General features: G+C 55.3%; 6 protein-coding genes across 6 annotated transcripts; 3 read left to right on the top strand and 3 right to left on the bottom strand.

Moving 5' to 3' along the window:
• Positions 1-3,206: 3,206 nt before the first annotated feature.
• On the top strand, positions 3,207-3,848 carry CH63R_10018 (Acetyltransferase; the record flags this gene model as incomplete). Its single annotated transcript, XM_018304992.1, has 2 exons — positions 3,207-3,487; positions 3,605-3,848. 2 exons carry the CDS (start codon positions 3,207-3,209, stop codon positions 3,846-3,848), a joined length of 525 nt encoding a protein of 174 aa, XP_018154416.1.
• A 1,862-nt stretch (positions 3,849-5,710) lies between these two features.
• Positions 5,711-7,207, top strand: CH63R_10017 (Pigment biosynthesis protein ayg1; the record flags this gene model as incomplete). The annotated part of the gene is made up of 5 exons (XM_018304991.1): positions 5,711-5,839; positions 5,903-5,977; positions 6,029-6,777; positions 6,834-6,966; positions 7,022-7,207. 5 exons carry the CDS (start codon positions 5,711-5,713, stop codon positions 7,205-7,207), a joined length of 1,272 nt encoding a protein of 423 aa, XP_018154415.1.
• A 225-nt stretch (positions 7,208-7,432) lies between these two features.
• Positions 7,433-8,298, bottom strand: CH63R_10016 (2-deoxy-D-gluconate 3-dehydrogenase; the record flags this gene model as incomplete). The annotated part of the gene is made up of 2 exons (XM_018304990.1): positions 7,433-7,879; positions 7,963-8,298. The coding sequence occupies 2 exons, from the start codon at positions 8,296-8,298 to the stop codon at positions 7,433-7,435; spliced, it is 783 nt and encodes a 260-aa protein (XP_018154414.1).
• A 2,036-nt stretch (positions 8,299-10,334) lies between these two features.
• On the top strand, positions 10,335-11,687 carry CH63R_10015 (Alcohol dehydrogenase GroES-like domain-containing protein; the record flags this gene model as incomplete). The annotated part of the gene is made up of 4 exons (XM_018304989.1): positions 10,335-10,391; positions 10,454-10,824; positions 10,904-11,309; positions 11,385-11,687. 4 exons carry the CDS (start codon positions 10,335-10,337, stop codon positions 11,685-11,687), a joined length of 1,137 nt encoding a protein of 378 aa, XP_018154413.1.
• A 412-nt stretch (positions 11,688-12,099) lies between these two features.
• Positions 12,100-13,303, bottom strand: CH63R_10014 (Aldo/keto reductase; the record flags this gene model as incomplete). The annotated part of the gene is made up of 3 exons (XM_018304988.1): positions 12,100-12,705; positions 12,789-13,063; positions 13,129-13,303. 3 exons carry the CDS (start codon positions 13,301-13,303, stop codon positions 12,100-12,102), a joined length of 1,056 nt encoding a protein of 351 aa, XP_018154412.1.
• A 1,022-nt stretch (positions 13,304-14,325) lies between these two features.
• CH63R_10013 (SNARE domain-containing protein) lies at positions 14,326-15,684 on the bottom strand (the record flags this gene model as incomplete). The annotated part of the gene is made up of 7 exons (XM_018304987.1): positions 14,326-14,350; positions 14,411-14,442; positions 14,524-14,573; positions 14,630-14,735; positions 14,798-15,031; positions 15,098-15,372; positions 15,447-15,684. 7 exons carry the CDS (start codon positions 15,682-15,684, stop codon positions 14,326-14,328), a joined length of 960 nt encoding a protein of 319 aa, XP_018154411.1.
• Positions 15,685-16,877: the final 1,193 nt, after the last annotated feature.

Raw genomic sequence — 16,877 nt, 5'->3', positions numbered from 1 at the left:
TCAGGCACGTTCGGCCGGAGGAGGAGCAAAGCAGCGCAGAGGCGTATAGTATAGGCTGGCCGGAATTAGAGTAGCCGCAGCGGTGCAAGGAATGATGAGGCAGCTAGGTATTCTTGGGTAACTAAAGGCGAGGATCCCGTCCTCTCTTGTGCGATTATTGTCTGTCGGACTGGCCTTGGAGATGCTGTGTTATTATGCTGTGTCGTGCAGTGTGTGCATTACTTGGTGACGGGGACGGGGACGGGCGAGAGGCGAAAAAGGAGCAAGGCGTACTAATTACAGAGTACTCGCACGTACCTACCTGCCTACCTGGATACCTTAGGTAGCGCAGCGCGTCGAAGACTGATTCAGTTGGGGTAACTTTAGGCTCAGAGTCGCGGTAAATTGACGTGTTGAGCCGCCCGCGACGCCAGGGCTCCAATAGGAGCAAGTGGGACGTTGAGTGTGGCAGCATGTGATTGCATTTTGTGGGGGAGGTTCATGCGCGACACGGACGGCGTAGACCCCATGCCATCCCATCCCTACTCATCCTGGTGTTGTTGGTAGTGGTGGTGGTTGTCAGTTGGACAACCAAAAGGGGGGTAGAGTACATTGAATTTGGAACATTGAATAGGAAGATGTCTATCTTGACGGGGGTTTTGGGGGCAAGATGTGCAGTGGAGCAGGTATCAGGCCCCCTTGTGCGGTTAGACTGCCTCTGTGTGACGCTACGCGGTAGTGCGTGGGATGGAGGATGCGGCGGGATGAGATGATGGAGATGGATTTGCAGAGTCGAGACACTGGACTGGACTAGCATTTGGTGCTAAGCAGTTACGGTGATGATAGCGTTAGGAAGGCATTTTCGATTGTCAGAAGAGGACGGAGAGGTAGATGTAGGCAGGTCAGTTACGGTTTCTGCACCTCTTTGTGTTTTCTTCATCTTCTTCTTCTTCTCGCTCTTCCTCGCTCTCATTTACATAATCCCTATCCCAATGTGCCTGCCATATCCAACTTAGCCTCTGGCGGACGAGAGCGGAGTGCTGTCGAAGGCTGCTGGCGGCGGCCGCCGTTAAGGAAGGGAGGGTCTTTTCTTTGTGACGATGAAAACGATGGTTATGAACACATAAGGTTTTTGTTTCCAGGCTGTCACCAATACGTCCGTTCTGTTTCCAAAACAGCTGGAAATGTTTGGTGGAGATGGAAGGGGGCAACAAAGCTGAGGTTCGTTATCGGCAGGTGCACGTCTCTTTCGCCTTCAGCGAGACGACGTCGACGGCCGGCAGCCGCCCGATAAGTCAACGAGCATGGGGATGGATGTGCGGGGCATCTGTCGGTCCTCATTGCCAAAGCCGCCATGCCATTTATCTCTGATTCCTCTGACTCTGTTTTGGGAGGCATCGTGCGCTAGAACACAAGCTGAAACTGTGGCATTCCATGTAGGCCACGATTGCCTCCCGCCTCAATCATCCATCCATCTTTTCTTCCTTCCTCTCATCGTCCGCACAGGGACCTGCCCTCAAAGATCATTCCAGATGGCATACTAGCCACCTAGTCGTCTCCTTTTGGGTTCCCCAACCATATCAAACCTTACTCCCATCCTACCATCCGTGCAACCTCCCCTCCAGCCAAGGGGGTCAAATTACAGGACCTGGTCACAGACCCAAGACACAATAAATAGCCCGGCATTCCTTCGCCGGCCATAATCTTCATGTGTTCCTCAGCTTTGTCATGTCTTATTCTTAGGTTAACCAAAGGCAAGCCCGTGACCGCATCCACCCACCCACACGCCACCGCTCTCTCTCCCCCCTTCGTCACATACGTCAATGTACACACTTGCACCGCTCACACCATACGCACCAAGCTCACAGGATAGATCGGTGATCAGGACCCAACTGCCACATTTAGCACGGCGTGTTGGGATGGACACCAGTGCTACCAGCTGCCGTGTCCTACCGGATTCCTGTTTGCTGGTACTCCATGTCTTTCGCACCTTGCAGCTGTTTTTTCTCTCGTCCTTGTCGATTGCTTCGGGTCGATGCCATGGGGAACGGATGAGGAAAGCATCCATCTGTCGAGCCAGCCAGCAAAACGCTCCTTGGCGGATCGGCCCTGAAGAGCCGCACGAGGGGGAACAGCTTCTTCACCTTATCCGAATACCTTGGTCAAGACCCTGTTGTCGGGACGGACGTCTCGAGGATCGACAGGCCCGTGGGCGGGAAGACACAGGGCCTAGGCGTGCTCGATTAGTGCACACGAAGGAGGATGAGGGATGCAAGGCAGCAAGCACTCCAAATTACGATCCCTCCGCTGTACCCACCGCATCATTTACCCATGAGTTTTGCGTGCTAAGAATAGCCACAGCCAGCCCCCGTCAGCTGAAGCTTGAGGGGCAGCTCTGCTCAAACTACCTCCAAGCTACCAATGAAATGCCATGTTTCGATGGCAGGGTGAATGAAGTAAGCGAGCTCGCTCCGCGCCTACCTCCCTGGGTCTCGGCCGTCGAAGTCAGCTGTCGTACCAAAATCTGCCTAGATGGTGGGCGAAGCTGACCACATCTTGACCACCTCTGTCAAAACCAAATTGTAGACTGCCATATTTTGGCCGTTTTCAGGGCGTCAGCATCTGGAGTCCCTGAACCTTGCGGGCGGTCTGGTCTCATGGGTTTAGACACACAGGATATGGCGGCCATTCAACTGTGCCTGCCTGGTTTACGGGAGTGGACAACGATAAACGAATGCACCTAGACAGGCACAGGGGCCCGCCCCTATGGATCCCCCACGCCCCCTGAGGATGAGAACCTTGCGATGGAGATGGATGGATCTGCAGATGGGATTGCTGTTCACGCTGCACCCATTTACTTGCGTCGTTGCCCAGCCCGACACGACGGATGAGGTGTAACTCTGCCGCAAACATCGCGCGTCCACCATCACAACCACCACGGATTTCGCTCTTATCACCTCCCTCACCTCCTCCCCTTTCTCGTCTCCTTCTCCATCTTCTTCACCGCTTCGCTGTCTTGCCTCTGACCCAACGCCTTTATCTCCAACCTCCCAGTTCAACCCCAACGAAAGCTTCACCGACCAATCAAGCCCAGCGTGATTCTCAATCGCCCGTAGTTCTGCGTTGCACTGCCCCGCCATTGAAGCTACTTCGAACCACTTCCCTCGTCACCCAAAGAATCGCTGTCCAACAACCCCCTCCAACGACGTATTGCAATCGCTACCGCAATGGCAGAAAAGGGGCTCTTCGCCGACGACCTCGTGTCTCCCACCGTCGCCTCTGCTCTCCCCGAAGGCTACATCGTTCGCGCCCTCCGCCAATCCGACTACAATACCGGCTTTCTCGACTGCCTCCGTGTCCTGACCACCGTCGGTGATATCAGTGAGCCACAATTCGCAGAACGCTACGATTGGTTGTCCAAGAGCGACGGGTACTATATCCTTGTCATAGAGGACACGAGCAGGAAAACCGTGGTCGGAACCGGTGCCTTGATTGTCGAGCGCAAGTTGTAAGTTGCAATCGAAGGCTGGGAGGGGAGGGCAGCATTGGCCATGCTATTCATTGTCGCGCACCGCCATCTCCGTCTTTGCTTGTGAGCCATGCTGACCCATCATCTTTCGTGCAGTATCCACAGCCTTGGTCTTGTGGGCCACATCGAAGATATCGCTGTGGCAAAGGACCAGCAGGGCAAGAAGCTCGGTCTGCGCATTATCCAGGCCCTCGACTTCATTGCCGAGAAGGTCGGCTGCTACAAGAGCATCTTGGACTGTAGCGAGGCCAACGAGGGCTTCTACGTCAAGTGTGGCTTTAGGAGAGCCGGCCTAGAGATGGCCCACTACTACGAGGGAGACAAGAGTAAGGCCCAGTAGCCCGTTACCTTCCTCTCATCCTCCTACCACAGACGACACGTCATTTCGTCCCCAACCGCGTTGTCGTGTCTCGGTTCGGGCTCGACGCCGTTCGGTTTCGTGCCAGACAAACTTGGATTGCATCGGTGAACTGCTGATGTGGGGTACTCGCAGGACTGAAAGCTCTAGATCAATGTGGTAGATCAGACGAGTGCGAAGCTCGATCCCCGAGGAAACAAGAAAAAAGGACAAGAAGAATAGGAACACGCAACCCAACCACCACATGCAACGTCTCTCCTACCAGAGGCACTTGCCTGCTTTCATCCACTTCAGTCCCTCCAAAGATGTAAAATCTGTCCAACATTGAAACTGGGCAGTCGGCAGTCTGGGCAGCCCCGGCCATTCCCATCCCGATCCCGCTCCGCCTCTCGCACGTCCGCCCATGCTCATGCACTTTAGTCATTTCCGTGGCTCGAGCCACTTGGTCAATGTCGACGATCCATCGTTCTGACCAGCTACACAAGGGCCAGGCGCAACGAGTGATTGCACTGCACGGCTCCATTGTCCCTAGCCAATTGATCAGACCACTGCTGACTCTTTTTCTCTCGCACGTATCCGGGTGGCTGACACCCGTGACATAATCAGACTCTTCCTGGGCTGCCACCAAGGAGAGGCCTGCCCCCCCCCCCCCCTTCCGGCGAAGCTTACGGGAATTACGGCACCGAAAGGGCCTAGCCGTCCTGTCCGTCGCAGCCTGCTGCGACAACCACTACTGAGTCACGTATTTGTCGAAAAGCGCCCTCCTTGCGTTTCACTTGCCATGAAACGGATCGCTTTCTCCGAAGATCTTTCGTTAAACTTCTCTTTCATCATGTTGCCCTGCAGCACAGGACAGACCAGTGTGAGCTTTGGGTTCCTCCTGCCTTTGTTACGATGTATGCTTTGTCCAACTCGAGTGGCAATCGTCATTGGACGGTAGACAAAGACGACATGGGGACTGAAGAACCGGGTCCTGTTGATCCCCAGAGCCGACAAGTCCGGCCGCCTTCCGTCATTGTTGCACAGGCGGAGGGCCGCCTGGCCCTTCGCCTTGTCTCGGAGGCTTTCTGCTAGACCAACCCTGACATGCGGCAACTTAAGTCGAGCAGCTTGGACAAATGGTCAGAGTCAGGACCTGGGCGCATCACACGAATATTCACATGCATGGCCAAAGCGCGGCTCGTCGCAAATGGCTGACACGATTTTGATCATGGCGTCGTCGTATAAGACGGCCGACCTCCACGTTTACCCCCCTTTCCCCCCCTTCGGTCCCCATTGCTTTGCAGTTGCTGCGCGTCTCACGACCGGACAACGGATATCCCCAACGACAAAAGTCCGTGAAAGCCACCGCGGAGCTATATCAAGTCCTGCAAGTCCACCCCTTGATACTCCGAGCGCGCGTCGTCATTGGGCATTGAGTTTGCCGCCTACGGATCGAGACGTCCTTTGATATAAATATATATAGTAGCTCTGACGCCTTTTGTTTTATACATTTCATGATGATTGAGGACCTACATTCTGCCATCGCTCGCGTGCGAATTGCTTCACTCCAGTCAGAGTAAGTCTTGGCCCCATCCCAAATTCGACGCCATTGCAACCAGAGTCCGTGGCTGGACAAAACGGTGACATGGACACAATCCTAAAATAAATCAAATTCGTTTGTTATTGGTCTAATGCTCAACGGCTTACCCGGTGTCTCCCAGAGTTCTCAGCAAATCGCCTACCCGGGAAGTCGTGCGTCGCCGGAGTTGCAGCAAAGTCAAGCCGGTTCACGTTGCCAAGGGTCGATTGCCACTGTTCACCAAGCAGAGGACCGTCCGCGTCATTTCCTGACCAATTCCGACATGTCGCCGCACAAGCTCCCCAACCAGGATGGTAAGCGGCATTGGATGATGGGCACTGAAGCCTTTGAAAGGACCATGCCTCATCACCAGGGTATCAAGGCCCTTTGGGAGACGAAGTGGAAGTTTCCTGTATGTCCCCCCATATGACAGGAAGCTAAGCACAATCAGAGATGCTGACTCGTCCCGCATTAGTGTACCAAGGGCGTCTACCCGTTCCACGACGGCCAGTACGAGGACTTTGAACCCATTTTCGAGCACCTCATAAATGTAAGCTAGGCCGGAACCATGCTCTGGAACATTTGTCTAACCACGCAGCAGAACAACATTAACGACGGGACCTCTGCAGCTTACACAGAGGCCTTCTTCCCCATCGCCGAGTCTCTGACCGCCATGGGCGACAAAGCTGTCAGTGCGGGAAGCAAGAAGGAGGCGAGCGACTTGTACCTCCGAGCCTGCACGGTCTACCGTATCGCCAGATTTCCATACATCACGGCCTACCCTGAGGTCAGCTGTCCCGTCAAGTGGAAGGCGTGGGAGGCCCAAAAGCAGACCTATATGAAGGCGGCCCAGTCCTGGGACTGTCCCATCAATGACATCAACATCCCGCACACCCACGCTAGCGGCGGAGACAGGCAGTCGATCCCGGCATACGTGAGGCTTCCCCACGGAGCGTCTAAGAGTAACCCCATCCCGGTCGTTGTTCTGATGACCGGCCTCGATGGCTACCGCCCCGACAACACCGTTCGATCGGACGAGTTCCTGGCGCGAGGGTGGGGAAGCGTCATCGTCGAGATTCCCGGTACCGCCGACTGCCCTGCGGACTCGGCCGACCCGGATAGCCCCGACCGATTGTGGAGCAGCGTCCTCGACTGGATCGCCGTCGACGGCCGGTTCAACACGGACCGGGTCATGGTTTGGGGTCTTAGCTCGGGCGGGTATTACGCCATTCGTATTGCGCACACTCACAAGGACCGCCTGATCGGCTCAATTGCTCAGGGTGCCGGGTGTCACCACTTCTTCGACCCCGAGTGGCTCGAGAAGGCTGATGGCCACGAGTACCCTTTCCTGTAAGTCGAGGCCAGCTGTCTGTTGTGTGTCTCGGGCCTGCACTGACATCCGCCAGGTTGACACCCGCCATGGCCATGAAGCACGGTTACAAGTCGGTGGAGGAATACAAGACCGGCGTACAAAAGAAGTTCTCTCTGCTTGAGACGGGCATCATCGACAAGCCCTCGACCCGGCTGTTGCTAATCAACGTGAGTTTGGCCATATCGACACTCGGTGAAGAACAAATGACTGACTTCATTCCAGGGTACTCTGGACGGATTGATGCCGATTGAGGACTCGATGATGTTGTTCGAGTACGGCACGCCCAAGGAGGGTAGATTCTTTTCGGGAGCTTTGCACATGGGGTACCCAATGGCGAATGGATCAGTCTATCCTTGGATGGAGAGCGTCATGGCGAGCAAAGCTCAAAACTACTCCGCGCAGCGTTAGTGGGGACGGGACGGGAAATGCAATTCTTTTAGATCTGGTTTGCAATCATGCGCGATACATAATGCCGTGTCATTAGAGCTGGTTGGTATAACTTTTTCTTCCTTTTTTTTGTTTTTTACCCCCCCCCCCCCCCCCTTTCAAGAGGGTTTGTATTCTTTCTCTCTTGCACGTCTCAGGTTGATAGAGGTCTGGGTGAATTTTTTCGGAGCAGTCCTTCCAATTCTTTTACCGACCCATCCACCCGCCGTCAACAACCAAGACATGGCCGCTCACGTAGCCGCTGGCCTTGCTGGCCAGGTACACCGAGGTGCCCTTGAAGTCCTCGGGAGTGCCCCAGCGGCCGGCGGGGATGCGGGCGCTGATGCTCGCAAGGCGCTCCTTGTCGTTAAGCAGCGCCGTGTTCATCTCGGTCTCGATGTAGCCAGGCGCGATGGCGTTGACGGTGATGCCCTTGGAGGTCCACTCGTTGGCGAAGCTCTTGGTCAGCTGGCCGACGGCGCCCTTAGAGGCGGCATAGGCCGGCACCGTGAAGCCGCCCTGGAAAGTTAGCAGGGAGGCGTAGTTGATAATGCTGCCTTTGCGGCCGGTGACGGGGTGGGGTTCGAGGTTAAGCATGTGAGCGCCGACATCCCGGGTGAGGGTGAAGACGGAGTTGAGGTTGACCTGGATGACCTTTTTGGGGGTTGGGTTGGGTATGTCAGCTTCCACGATGTTGATTTCTGCGTGTGAGCCAGCGACTCGATATCGTTGCTTACAGCGTTGAAGTCGTCGTCGGGGAACTTCTCGCACGGGTGGCGCTTCTGGATACCGGCGCAGTTGACGAGAATGCGGATCTGGTGGCCATCCTGGAGGACCTTGGGCACGAGGGCGGCGACGCTCTCCTGAGAGCTGAGGTCGGCCGTATAGATCTGGGCTTTGCGGCCGAGCTTCTCGACGGCCTCCTTGGTCGATTTGCTCGACTCGTCCCGCTGGACGAGTAGAATGTCGGCACCTGCTTCGGCGAGGCCAACGGCCACGGCAGCGCCAATTCCACGCGTGCCACCAGTGACGAGAGCGGTCTGGCCCTCAAGAGAGAAGAATTGCGAGGCCATTGCGAAATCGGGGGTCTGTGTATGGAGAGGAAGCGACGAGACACGACGAGACACGAAGAAGGGACGGAGAAAGGTAGAGGGGGGGAAGGTGGGAGAGTTCGCGCACCTCAACCTTGGTCGAATGGGTTTGAGGCCACTACAGTTTTATTGGACGGGCCCTAAGCAGCAGCGGATTTGTAGCCGTGAGACTGAGGAAGCTTCGTCAAGCTTGCGAATGTACCTTTTTGTCTCCCGACAACGGGGAGCTATTCTGGGTTTACCGGTTTATGCCCGGCCAAAGCACGTCTTTCTGCCCAGGTCAATGGTAGCATAGCACACAGCAGAGCAACGGCGCGCACGCCTGCATCCGAGACTGTCTACGCGGGGCAACCGGCGGAGGAGTGCGGGGCAGTGGAGTGTACTCGATACTGCTCTCCCCCACCCACTGTTTTACCCCTCAGCTGCAGGGATACCGGGTTTCTCCAATTACCCTCTGACGTCGTCGCTTCTGTTTTGTTCTTGAACAATCACACAGTCGCTTCTCTACTCTTCGAACAAGTGTAACACGATTTGCACGAGGAGTACCGGCTCACGGGCACAAGCACGAACACAAGAGGGGGAGGAGAGGACACACGTCTGAGTCATTGGACATGTTCTCTTGAAACCCCAAAAGATGGCTGCCGCCCTCAACTCGGCCAACGCGCCTGCCCCCCACGTAAGGATTGATTTACGATGTGTACCTACCTAGGCATCTAATGTGGGATAGACACGGTAAGGTAGAGTGGGACTTGCTGGTTTTTCTCCCCGCAAATCGGAGCTCGACAACAAGACGAGGAAAAACACAGAAAGTCACGATGGGAATGGGGGGATGAAGAGAAAACAAAAGGTCATGACCCGCTGCGAGCACCTCTAGTCTCCGACAACCTGTTTGCAACTGGCAGGAACGCATGGCACACCAACGACAAAGTCAGCTGCGAACTGTTAATACTTACAATCCTTGACCATCCTTTAGTTGGGCAAAGCAGTGAGCTATAATCCCCCCAAGATAATGCCCCGCCGAGCCCACGGGCCACAGCCCTTGCTTTAGGACAGAATTGCCGTCTTTGGTGCCCGCGGCCATTTTAACCAGGGCCGGCACCTCTCGATTTTCGGCGGACATTGCCCGGATTGGACGGGGGTTGGATCCAGTACCCCGCGACTTTTCCTGAATGCTGACCATACAAGTACTGAGTTACAACTCCCCCCAACTTACCCCTCCTTTCCACCGTGTTTTACACGCAACCTCTTCTAGCTTCTCGTCTCGCTCGTCGGACAGAATGCCGAGCATCCATCTTCTCGCTCAGCAGAGCAAGATTTGCTGCTTTCCATGCTCCCTTCCACTTCTCCACATGTGAAGCGGGGCCCAACACTCTCCCGCCTCACTCACACAGGCCCGAGGTTGGTTGTTGCGTTGTGAAGTACACAGCACTCAGTACAACTGGCACGTCCGTCGTTCGAAACTCACAGGATGCCGTCTTATTGTGTTATGCCGCTGCCGGTTATGGCCTGCCTATTTTACCTGTTGCCAGACATATCGAGGTACATGCTCAATTTGGGCTGAGAATCCGTCTTTCGTTCCCCCACCGACCATTGAGTAGACCCCATCATCCATCCACCCATCGTCAACCCGCATTTCCGCTTTGCATCGCACGTTCCGCCGATTCGCATCCGGACCCTAGTGCTGTCTGGTCCTGGTTCTCACGTTTCCCGACACGTCGATACCGGACCCGTACCTACCTCTCTACGTGCTCGTACCTCACCCTCGGTGCCTGACGAAGCAACCTAGACGAGAAGAAAAAAGGAGGGGAGGAAAAGAGGAGATGCTCTTTAACTGATCGAGCCGCCCACTTCTTGCGCTCCCAATCACTGGAACCAAATTTACATCTACTTACACACGACCTTGCGCGACGGCATCGTAGCCTCTTCTGTTTCGTTCTGGTTTTGCACATACCCTATCTTATGCTGAATCCCACCTTATTCCTCACCCAAGCCACAAATCCCATTCGGACGTAGCCATCATGTCCAGCGTTCAAGTACAGACCTCCGTCCTTCACGGCGCGAAGGACCTCAAGATTGTGAGTCGGTCTCCTTCTTCCCACCCACCGTGCCGTTTGCTCCATGTGTCTAACCGGCGCAGGAACAAAGAGAACTCCCCGCCCTTGCGCCTGGCGAAGTCCAGATCGCCGTCAAGGCCACAGGGCTTTGCGGCTCCGACCTGCACTACTTCAACCACTTCCGCAACGGCGACATCCTCGTGCGGGAGCCCCTCACTCTGGGCCACGAGTCCAGCGGCGTCGTTACTGCTGTCGCCTCCGACGTCTCCAACCTCGCCGTAGGCGACCATGTCGCACTTGAAGTTGGCCAACCATGTGAGGCCTGCGAGCTTTGCGCCGCGGGACGGTATAACATCTGCAAAGGCATGAAGTTCCGCAGTTCCGCAAAGGCGTTTCCCCACGCCCAGGGAACCCTCCAGGAGCTGGTCAATCACCCGGCTAAGTGGTGTCATAAGTAAGCCGCCTAAACTCTGACTCGGCCCCAATAGGTAACGACGGCGCGTGCATGCTGACGACCACTACAAATAAAAAAGGCTCCCCGAGTCCGTCTCCCTCGAGTTCGGCGCCCTTGCCGAGCCCCTCTCCGTCGCCATGCATGCCCGCGACCGCGCGAGGTTACCCGGCGGCTCAACCGTGCTCGTCTTCGGCGCCGGCGCCGTAGGCCTGCTGTGCGCCGCCGTCAGCAAAGCCGACCAGCAGCGCGTCGTCATCGCCGACATCCAGGCAGACCGTGTCCAATTCGCCCTCGACAACGGCTTCGCTGATGCCGGCGTCGTGGTGCCGGCGCTGCGCCCGCAGACGATTGAGGACAAGCTGGCCTACGCCAAGGATGTGGCCGAGTTGGTCAAGCAGGCCAACATCGGTGGTGAGGAGGTCGGGGAAGTGAATGCGACGTACGAATGTACCGGTGTTGAGACCTGCATGCAGACAGCCATCTTTGTGAGTCACAATGACAACCTCTTGGGGTAGGAGAGACCTGAGCAATGCATCGTACTGACAGCGAGGGTAATACAGGCCACTCGCCCAGGCGGAAAGATCCTCATCATCGGCATGGGTACGCCGATCCAGACTCTCCCCATCTCGGCCGCTGCGCTGCGCGAGGTCGACTTTATCGGTGTCTTCCGCTACGCAAACACGTACCCGAAAGCCATCGACCTGATCGCAACCAAACCCAAGGGTTTGCCGGCGCTCGAGAAACTGTTCACACATCGCTTCAAGGGGTTGAAGACCATCCAGGACGCTTTTGATATGGCGGGCAAGGTCAAGGACGAAAGCGGGAACTTGGTATTGAAGGTTCTAGTAGACACGTCCGGTTAGGATGGTTGGTGTAAGGAAAGAGAAGGAGAATTTGAAACAAAACAAAAACCAAACGGAAAAGGACGTGGGGAAAAAAAACATAGAAACAGAATTATTTGAAATCTTTTATTGTGTCATCTGCGCCTGTGTTTTCTGTCCCGAGTGTCATTGGCGGTGGATTTGCCGCATCTATGTTATGCATCGGCTGGCTGGCTGACTTGGGCACCTTGTCATGGAGGCAGTGTCCCAAGATGGCGGCTTTATGTTGGCTCTGAAAGGTTGTATGGACACTTATGTCCCCCAGGCTTTTGCGCGTTTAAACCTCCATCCGTTGGCATGATGGGCTCACACTTTCTCGCACAAACGGAAACAGATTCATGTCCGCTCTAAATCATTTCTATTCATTCGCTCTATGGGTTGGCATAAGATCAATCTACGACTTGTCGGGGAACCCAAAGTCGATGCCGAAGGGCGGGTAGACGTAGCGCTTGAGTTCCTTCTTTGCTGTCAGGTCGTCCGAGTAGGCGCGGAGCTCCTTCAGGTCCTCGTCGTCGAGCTTGACGATCTCGAGGTTGGCCTTGATGCGGGCCGGGGTGACGGACTTTGCGATGACGGTGCTGCCGCGGGCGACGTGGTAGCTTAGCAGGACGGTGGAGGGGGTGACGCCGCGCTTCTCGGCAATCTTGACTACGGGGTCGGCAGTCAGGAGGGGGCCGCCGGTCGAGCCGAGGGGGCTGTAGGCCATGATGTGGATGCCCTTGTCCTTGCAGTAGTCGACAATCTCCTGCTGCGGCAGGCTGGGGTGGTTTTCAATCTGGTTGACGGCAGGGACCACCTTGGCCTGGGGGAGGAGCTCCTCGAGGTACTTGACGCTGTAGTTGCAGACGCCGATGGAGCGGACCTTGCCTGTGTCGAGGAGCTTCTCGACCGATTTCCAGGTGTCGACATGGGAGTGGCTGTGGATGATGTCGCGGGAGCCGTCAGGCTTGGTGGGGAATCTGTCGTGGTTTCCGTTGGGGTTCATGGCGACGGGCCAGTGCTGTTTGGGGTCATGAGCTTGGGCTTGTCTCTCAAAGTCATGGCCATCGGGTAGAATGGCCGGCCGAGAAGGCGGCAACGTACAACAAGGAAAAGGTCGACGTAGTCGAGACCCAAGCTCTTCAAGCTCTTCTCCAGGCCCTCCTTGACCTTATCATCGCCGATTGTGTAAGTGGCCCACAGCTTAGTGACGACGAAGATGTCCTCGCGCTTAACACCGTCGGCAAAGGCCTGCTTGAGACCCTCGCCGACCTCGTCCTCGTTGGCGTAGCAGTAGGCGCCATCGATGGCTTTGTAGCCGATCTTGATGGCGTAGGATACGGCGTCTTTAACCTCGCCGGGGGCGGACTGCCAGGTGCCTATGGGAGACGAGAGCTGCGTGAGACTCGTGCCTTGGTGTGAGAAGCAGAGAAAGGGAGCGTACCAAGAGCAACGGCAGGGATCTCGTATCCCGAGTTTAGCTTGAAAGTCTGAGAGGCCATCTTGGAGGTTCTAGAGTGTGTCGTCGGAGTTCGAAGATGTCGCCGCGTATATTCTGAGAGTGAAAGGCGGGGGCGGGGTAGTTTGCTGTAAGAGAGTGTCCTTAGGAGCGAAAGCATACAACTCAGCAACACAAAAGTCGGTAGTGGCAGAGGTGATGGAGAGTAAGGGCAAACGTCACTCGGGGTAATATGTGAAGAGGGCGAGTGACCTCGGTATATATACCGACGACAGGAAAAAAAGAAAGAATAAAAGGGCTATCAGTATTCATTGCGTCTCGAGATCCCTGGTCGGGTAAATGCTCGACGATTGTCGCGAATCCATGCCCAAACCCCTCCAGGTTGCCTTTGTCAGTCATACTTGGTATCGCATACTGCACTGTACCTATGCATCATACCCTCGGCCTCAGCTTCCCAGGCTTGCCCGGCGGGCTGTCCCTCTTTCGTGTGGATTTCCCCAGTTTGTCATTTTAACGATGTGAATTGGTATAGCGTACGGAGAAAAAGAGGGCACACCCCCTCCCCCTCGGTGGGCCAGACTGTTGAAGGGTTCCATTCATGGATAATTCTCTGGTCATCGGAACAGCTCTCGGGCGTTGTTGGGCCGAGTCATGAGAGAAAATGCCTAGGAGGGAGGGGGCCTTGAGTTGTGGAAAGTTGCGAGTATTTTGAATAGAGGCTGGGCGACGTTCCAGTACGGGCAAAGTCCCCGGGACCAACCCCGAGGCCCTCTTGTCGAGAGGGGGGAGGCGAGGCGAGGCTGGCCTGGGCGCCGGGCAAGTACCATGTACCTCTCTCTGCTGCGACGGTCTCGCTTCCTTGCTCCTTTTCTCTCTGGCTCTCCACTCTTGGGGGGAGGGATCCACCCCCACCAGTACTCACATAAACACTCTGGCATGCCTCAGAACCCGGAACAGAGCTGGAGATTCGCCGAAGTTAGCCTCTTTAGTGATTAATAGATCTAGTGTGCAAGAAACATGCTCTATAGCTATACCACGCCCACTTCTCGGCCTCAACGTCATAGTACAGTCAGATAATACTGGTATTACAAAAAACCAACGCCCTTCTCCATCTTGAGCTCGGCTTACAGAGCAGCCGCCCGTCATGCCTGTGGTGGTAGCTACGGCGAATCTCAATTCGTTCTAGCCGGCAATCAGGACCCAAAGCCTGTGCAGCTGGTCAGTAACATACTTTCCGATCGTGGGGCGAGGTTGGTGGGTAACGTACAGAAAGAATATCATGAGCACACCGAACATTTTCTATCCAACTTGTCAGTCAACGTGCGTACCGAACGAGTCACACACGAGCGTAGGCACGCGACGACACAATTGACAACTTACGGCGATGAGCCATCTGTTGCTCGAGACACGGCCCCAGTACTTGAGCAATTCTGCAACCAACCAATTAGACACGATTCCATCGCCCGGCGTTCATTTAACCACTCACCTCTTTGTGCACCTTGCACGTTGTCGACAACATCCTCCGTGTTTGCGTCGATTCGCTGGATCATCTCGCTTTGTTCCGAAACCATGGTTGCCAGCTGTCCGAAGATCTACACACATCTCTGTCAGCCCAATGTGTATGAGAGGGGAATGATGAGCCGCCATAACTTACAGATCCCAACTCGGCAATCGTGGATTCGATGCTTTCAATAGCTGCACCTCTCTCTTGGATATACGTGTTTTGCGGTTGTGCCTCTTCCATCAGCAGAAGCTGCTGGTCCCCTGGAGGATTCAACGACAACAGGTCGGCGCCTGGTGACGGCGTCCCTCTTTGGGGTGTTCCGTACAAGGGCGAGGCCGATTGCTGCAATGGCGGTTGCGTGTGTTGGGAAACACTGGAGATGAACTGCAACGAACCACTGTGTCAGTGCAACGCTCTTTTTCTTTTAAAGGAGGTGAAATGCGAGCGCACATTGTCTGTCCTCGACCTCGAAGCCTGGATATTCTTGGTTCGCTCCTCCAGCACATCCTTGAAGTTGGCCGAGACATCTGTCAGCTTGCCCTGAAGCATAAAGACAACGTTCTTGTTGTGTTCTCCTTCTTGGTCGGCCTTGGGATGTTGCTGTTTCGTCAAAACCTGTAGGTTTCCAATCTGTTGGTTGAGGGCGCTCAGGTCCTGCTTGATAATGTACGTGAGCTCGTTGATCTCGACCGGCCGGTCGTCGAACAGCGTTCTGCGCCTTGCCACTGTTCAAAACAATCAAAGCATAACCGTCAGCAACAACCCTTGTCGGTTTGTGAGTGGCTTTCTGAGTGCATACATGTTGCCAGCTTCTCGAGCTTGCCCATTGTGGCCGAGATGCCTCTTCCGATATGCGCCGCCTGGCGCGCAAAGTCGGAGCGCCGCGGTCGGGAGTCCCCATCAGCAGCAGCCTTCTGAGAGTCGGACAGGAGAGACCGTCGTTGAGCGCCGACCTTGTTCGAAGAGTGGCGACGCTGTGCTTGCGCGAGAACCGACTTGAACTCGGCGGTTCGATCCTGTATCGATGCGACCGCCATAATGGAGAATTGGGTCTGCGGCGATTCGAGTAGAGGAATGCGATCTCGAGGCGAGGCGCCCAGCGCGTTCGGATTTGTCGACGGGTTCCGTGCCTGCGAAGGTCTTGTCGTCGAGATGGTTGGATTGTAGAGGCGGATGATCAGGGATGGGAAATTAGCTGTAGGCCGGACGGTAGTAGGTTCTGGTTGCGAAAAGAAGGATGTTGTACAACGCGCGAGGCCGTTGAAAGGTAAAAAGTTCGACAAAGTCTAGAGACGATCAGAATACAAGGGAGCAGTGGTTGGTGTCGCCCCGGAACAAAGTCAAATGAGCGTCGTAGTCGAGATCCAGGTCCGGAGCCTTCATGTCCAGTATTGTATCGGAATGACGGGGCCAGGGTGTCCGATCCATCCGCCAGTGCCAACGTGGTGTTTGGTTTCGGAACAGCATCCCTGCGCCACAGGTACGGACCTAGATACTGAATAGGTAGGTAGGTTGGACAGAGCTGGACTGGACTGGACAGGACCACCTAGGAATATGTGGCTGGTGGTGCTCTAATAGGTAGTGCCCCGTAAGGGCACTGCCACATCTAAAAATGGCTGCACAAGTGACATTAGAGCCTAGCGAGTGCCACTACGCGCAACTTGGACCGTGCAGAACGAATCAGCTCTGACGACCACCTCCTAAAGCTGCCACTTCTGTCGAGGGAATGCCGTAGAGAGTACAGATACCTCGCAACATACTGCATAGTAGGTAGGTACCTGGTTGTAGTCAATGCAAGGCAGCAATATCGACGTCGCTAAGTCATACAACTAGGCACCTGGATAGGCTTGCTCCGTTGCGTGGTAGGTAGCTATTTCCGAGTGAAGAACTGGTGCGCCTTCGCTGCACTAGACCGCTAACTCGCCGCTCAGAGGTAGCCTAAGATGAGGTAATCTTATCGTGTTCTCTGCATCTCCATTCGAGCAATTGCCCTTTTGGTATTCCTCGCACGCCGATCGGCTTCAGCTATCTGCATCTAATGCGTCTCTCAGTCAGCGACTGTTGTATTTTGATTCGCGTCTGAAAACACCAACAGAAACCTAATTCATTCGCACCCGCTCCTACACAAGCAACACAATGTATTCGTGCACACCCAAGCAAGAGTGGCCGCCTTGGCTACGTATCTCAGTACAGATACAGGCACAGGCTACAACCTTTTTACCCCCTGTTC

This window comes from Colletotrichum higginsianum (genome assembly GCF_001672515.1).
Source record: "Colletotrichum higginsianum IMI 349063 chromosome 7 map unlocalized unitig_7, whole genome shotgun sequence".
Lineage (NCBI taxonomy): Eukaryota > Fungi > Ascomycota > Sordariomycetes > Glomerellales > Glomerellaceae > Colletotrichum > Colletotrichum higginsianum.
The sequence above is the reverse complement of the archived record's forward strand: the minus strand, read 5'-3'. Positions and strand labels throughout refer to the sequence as shown.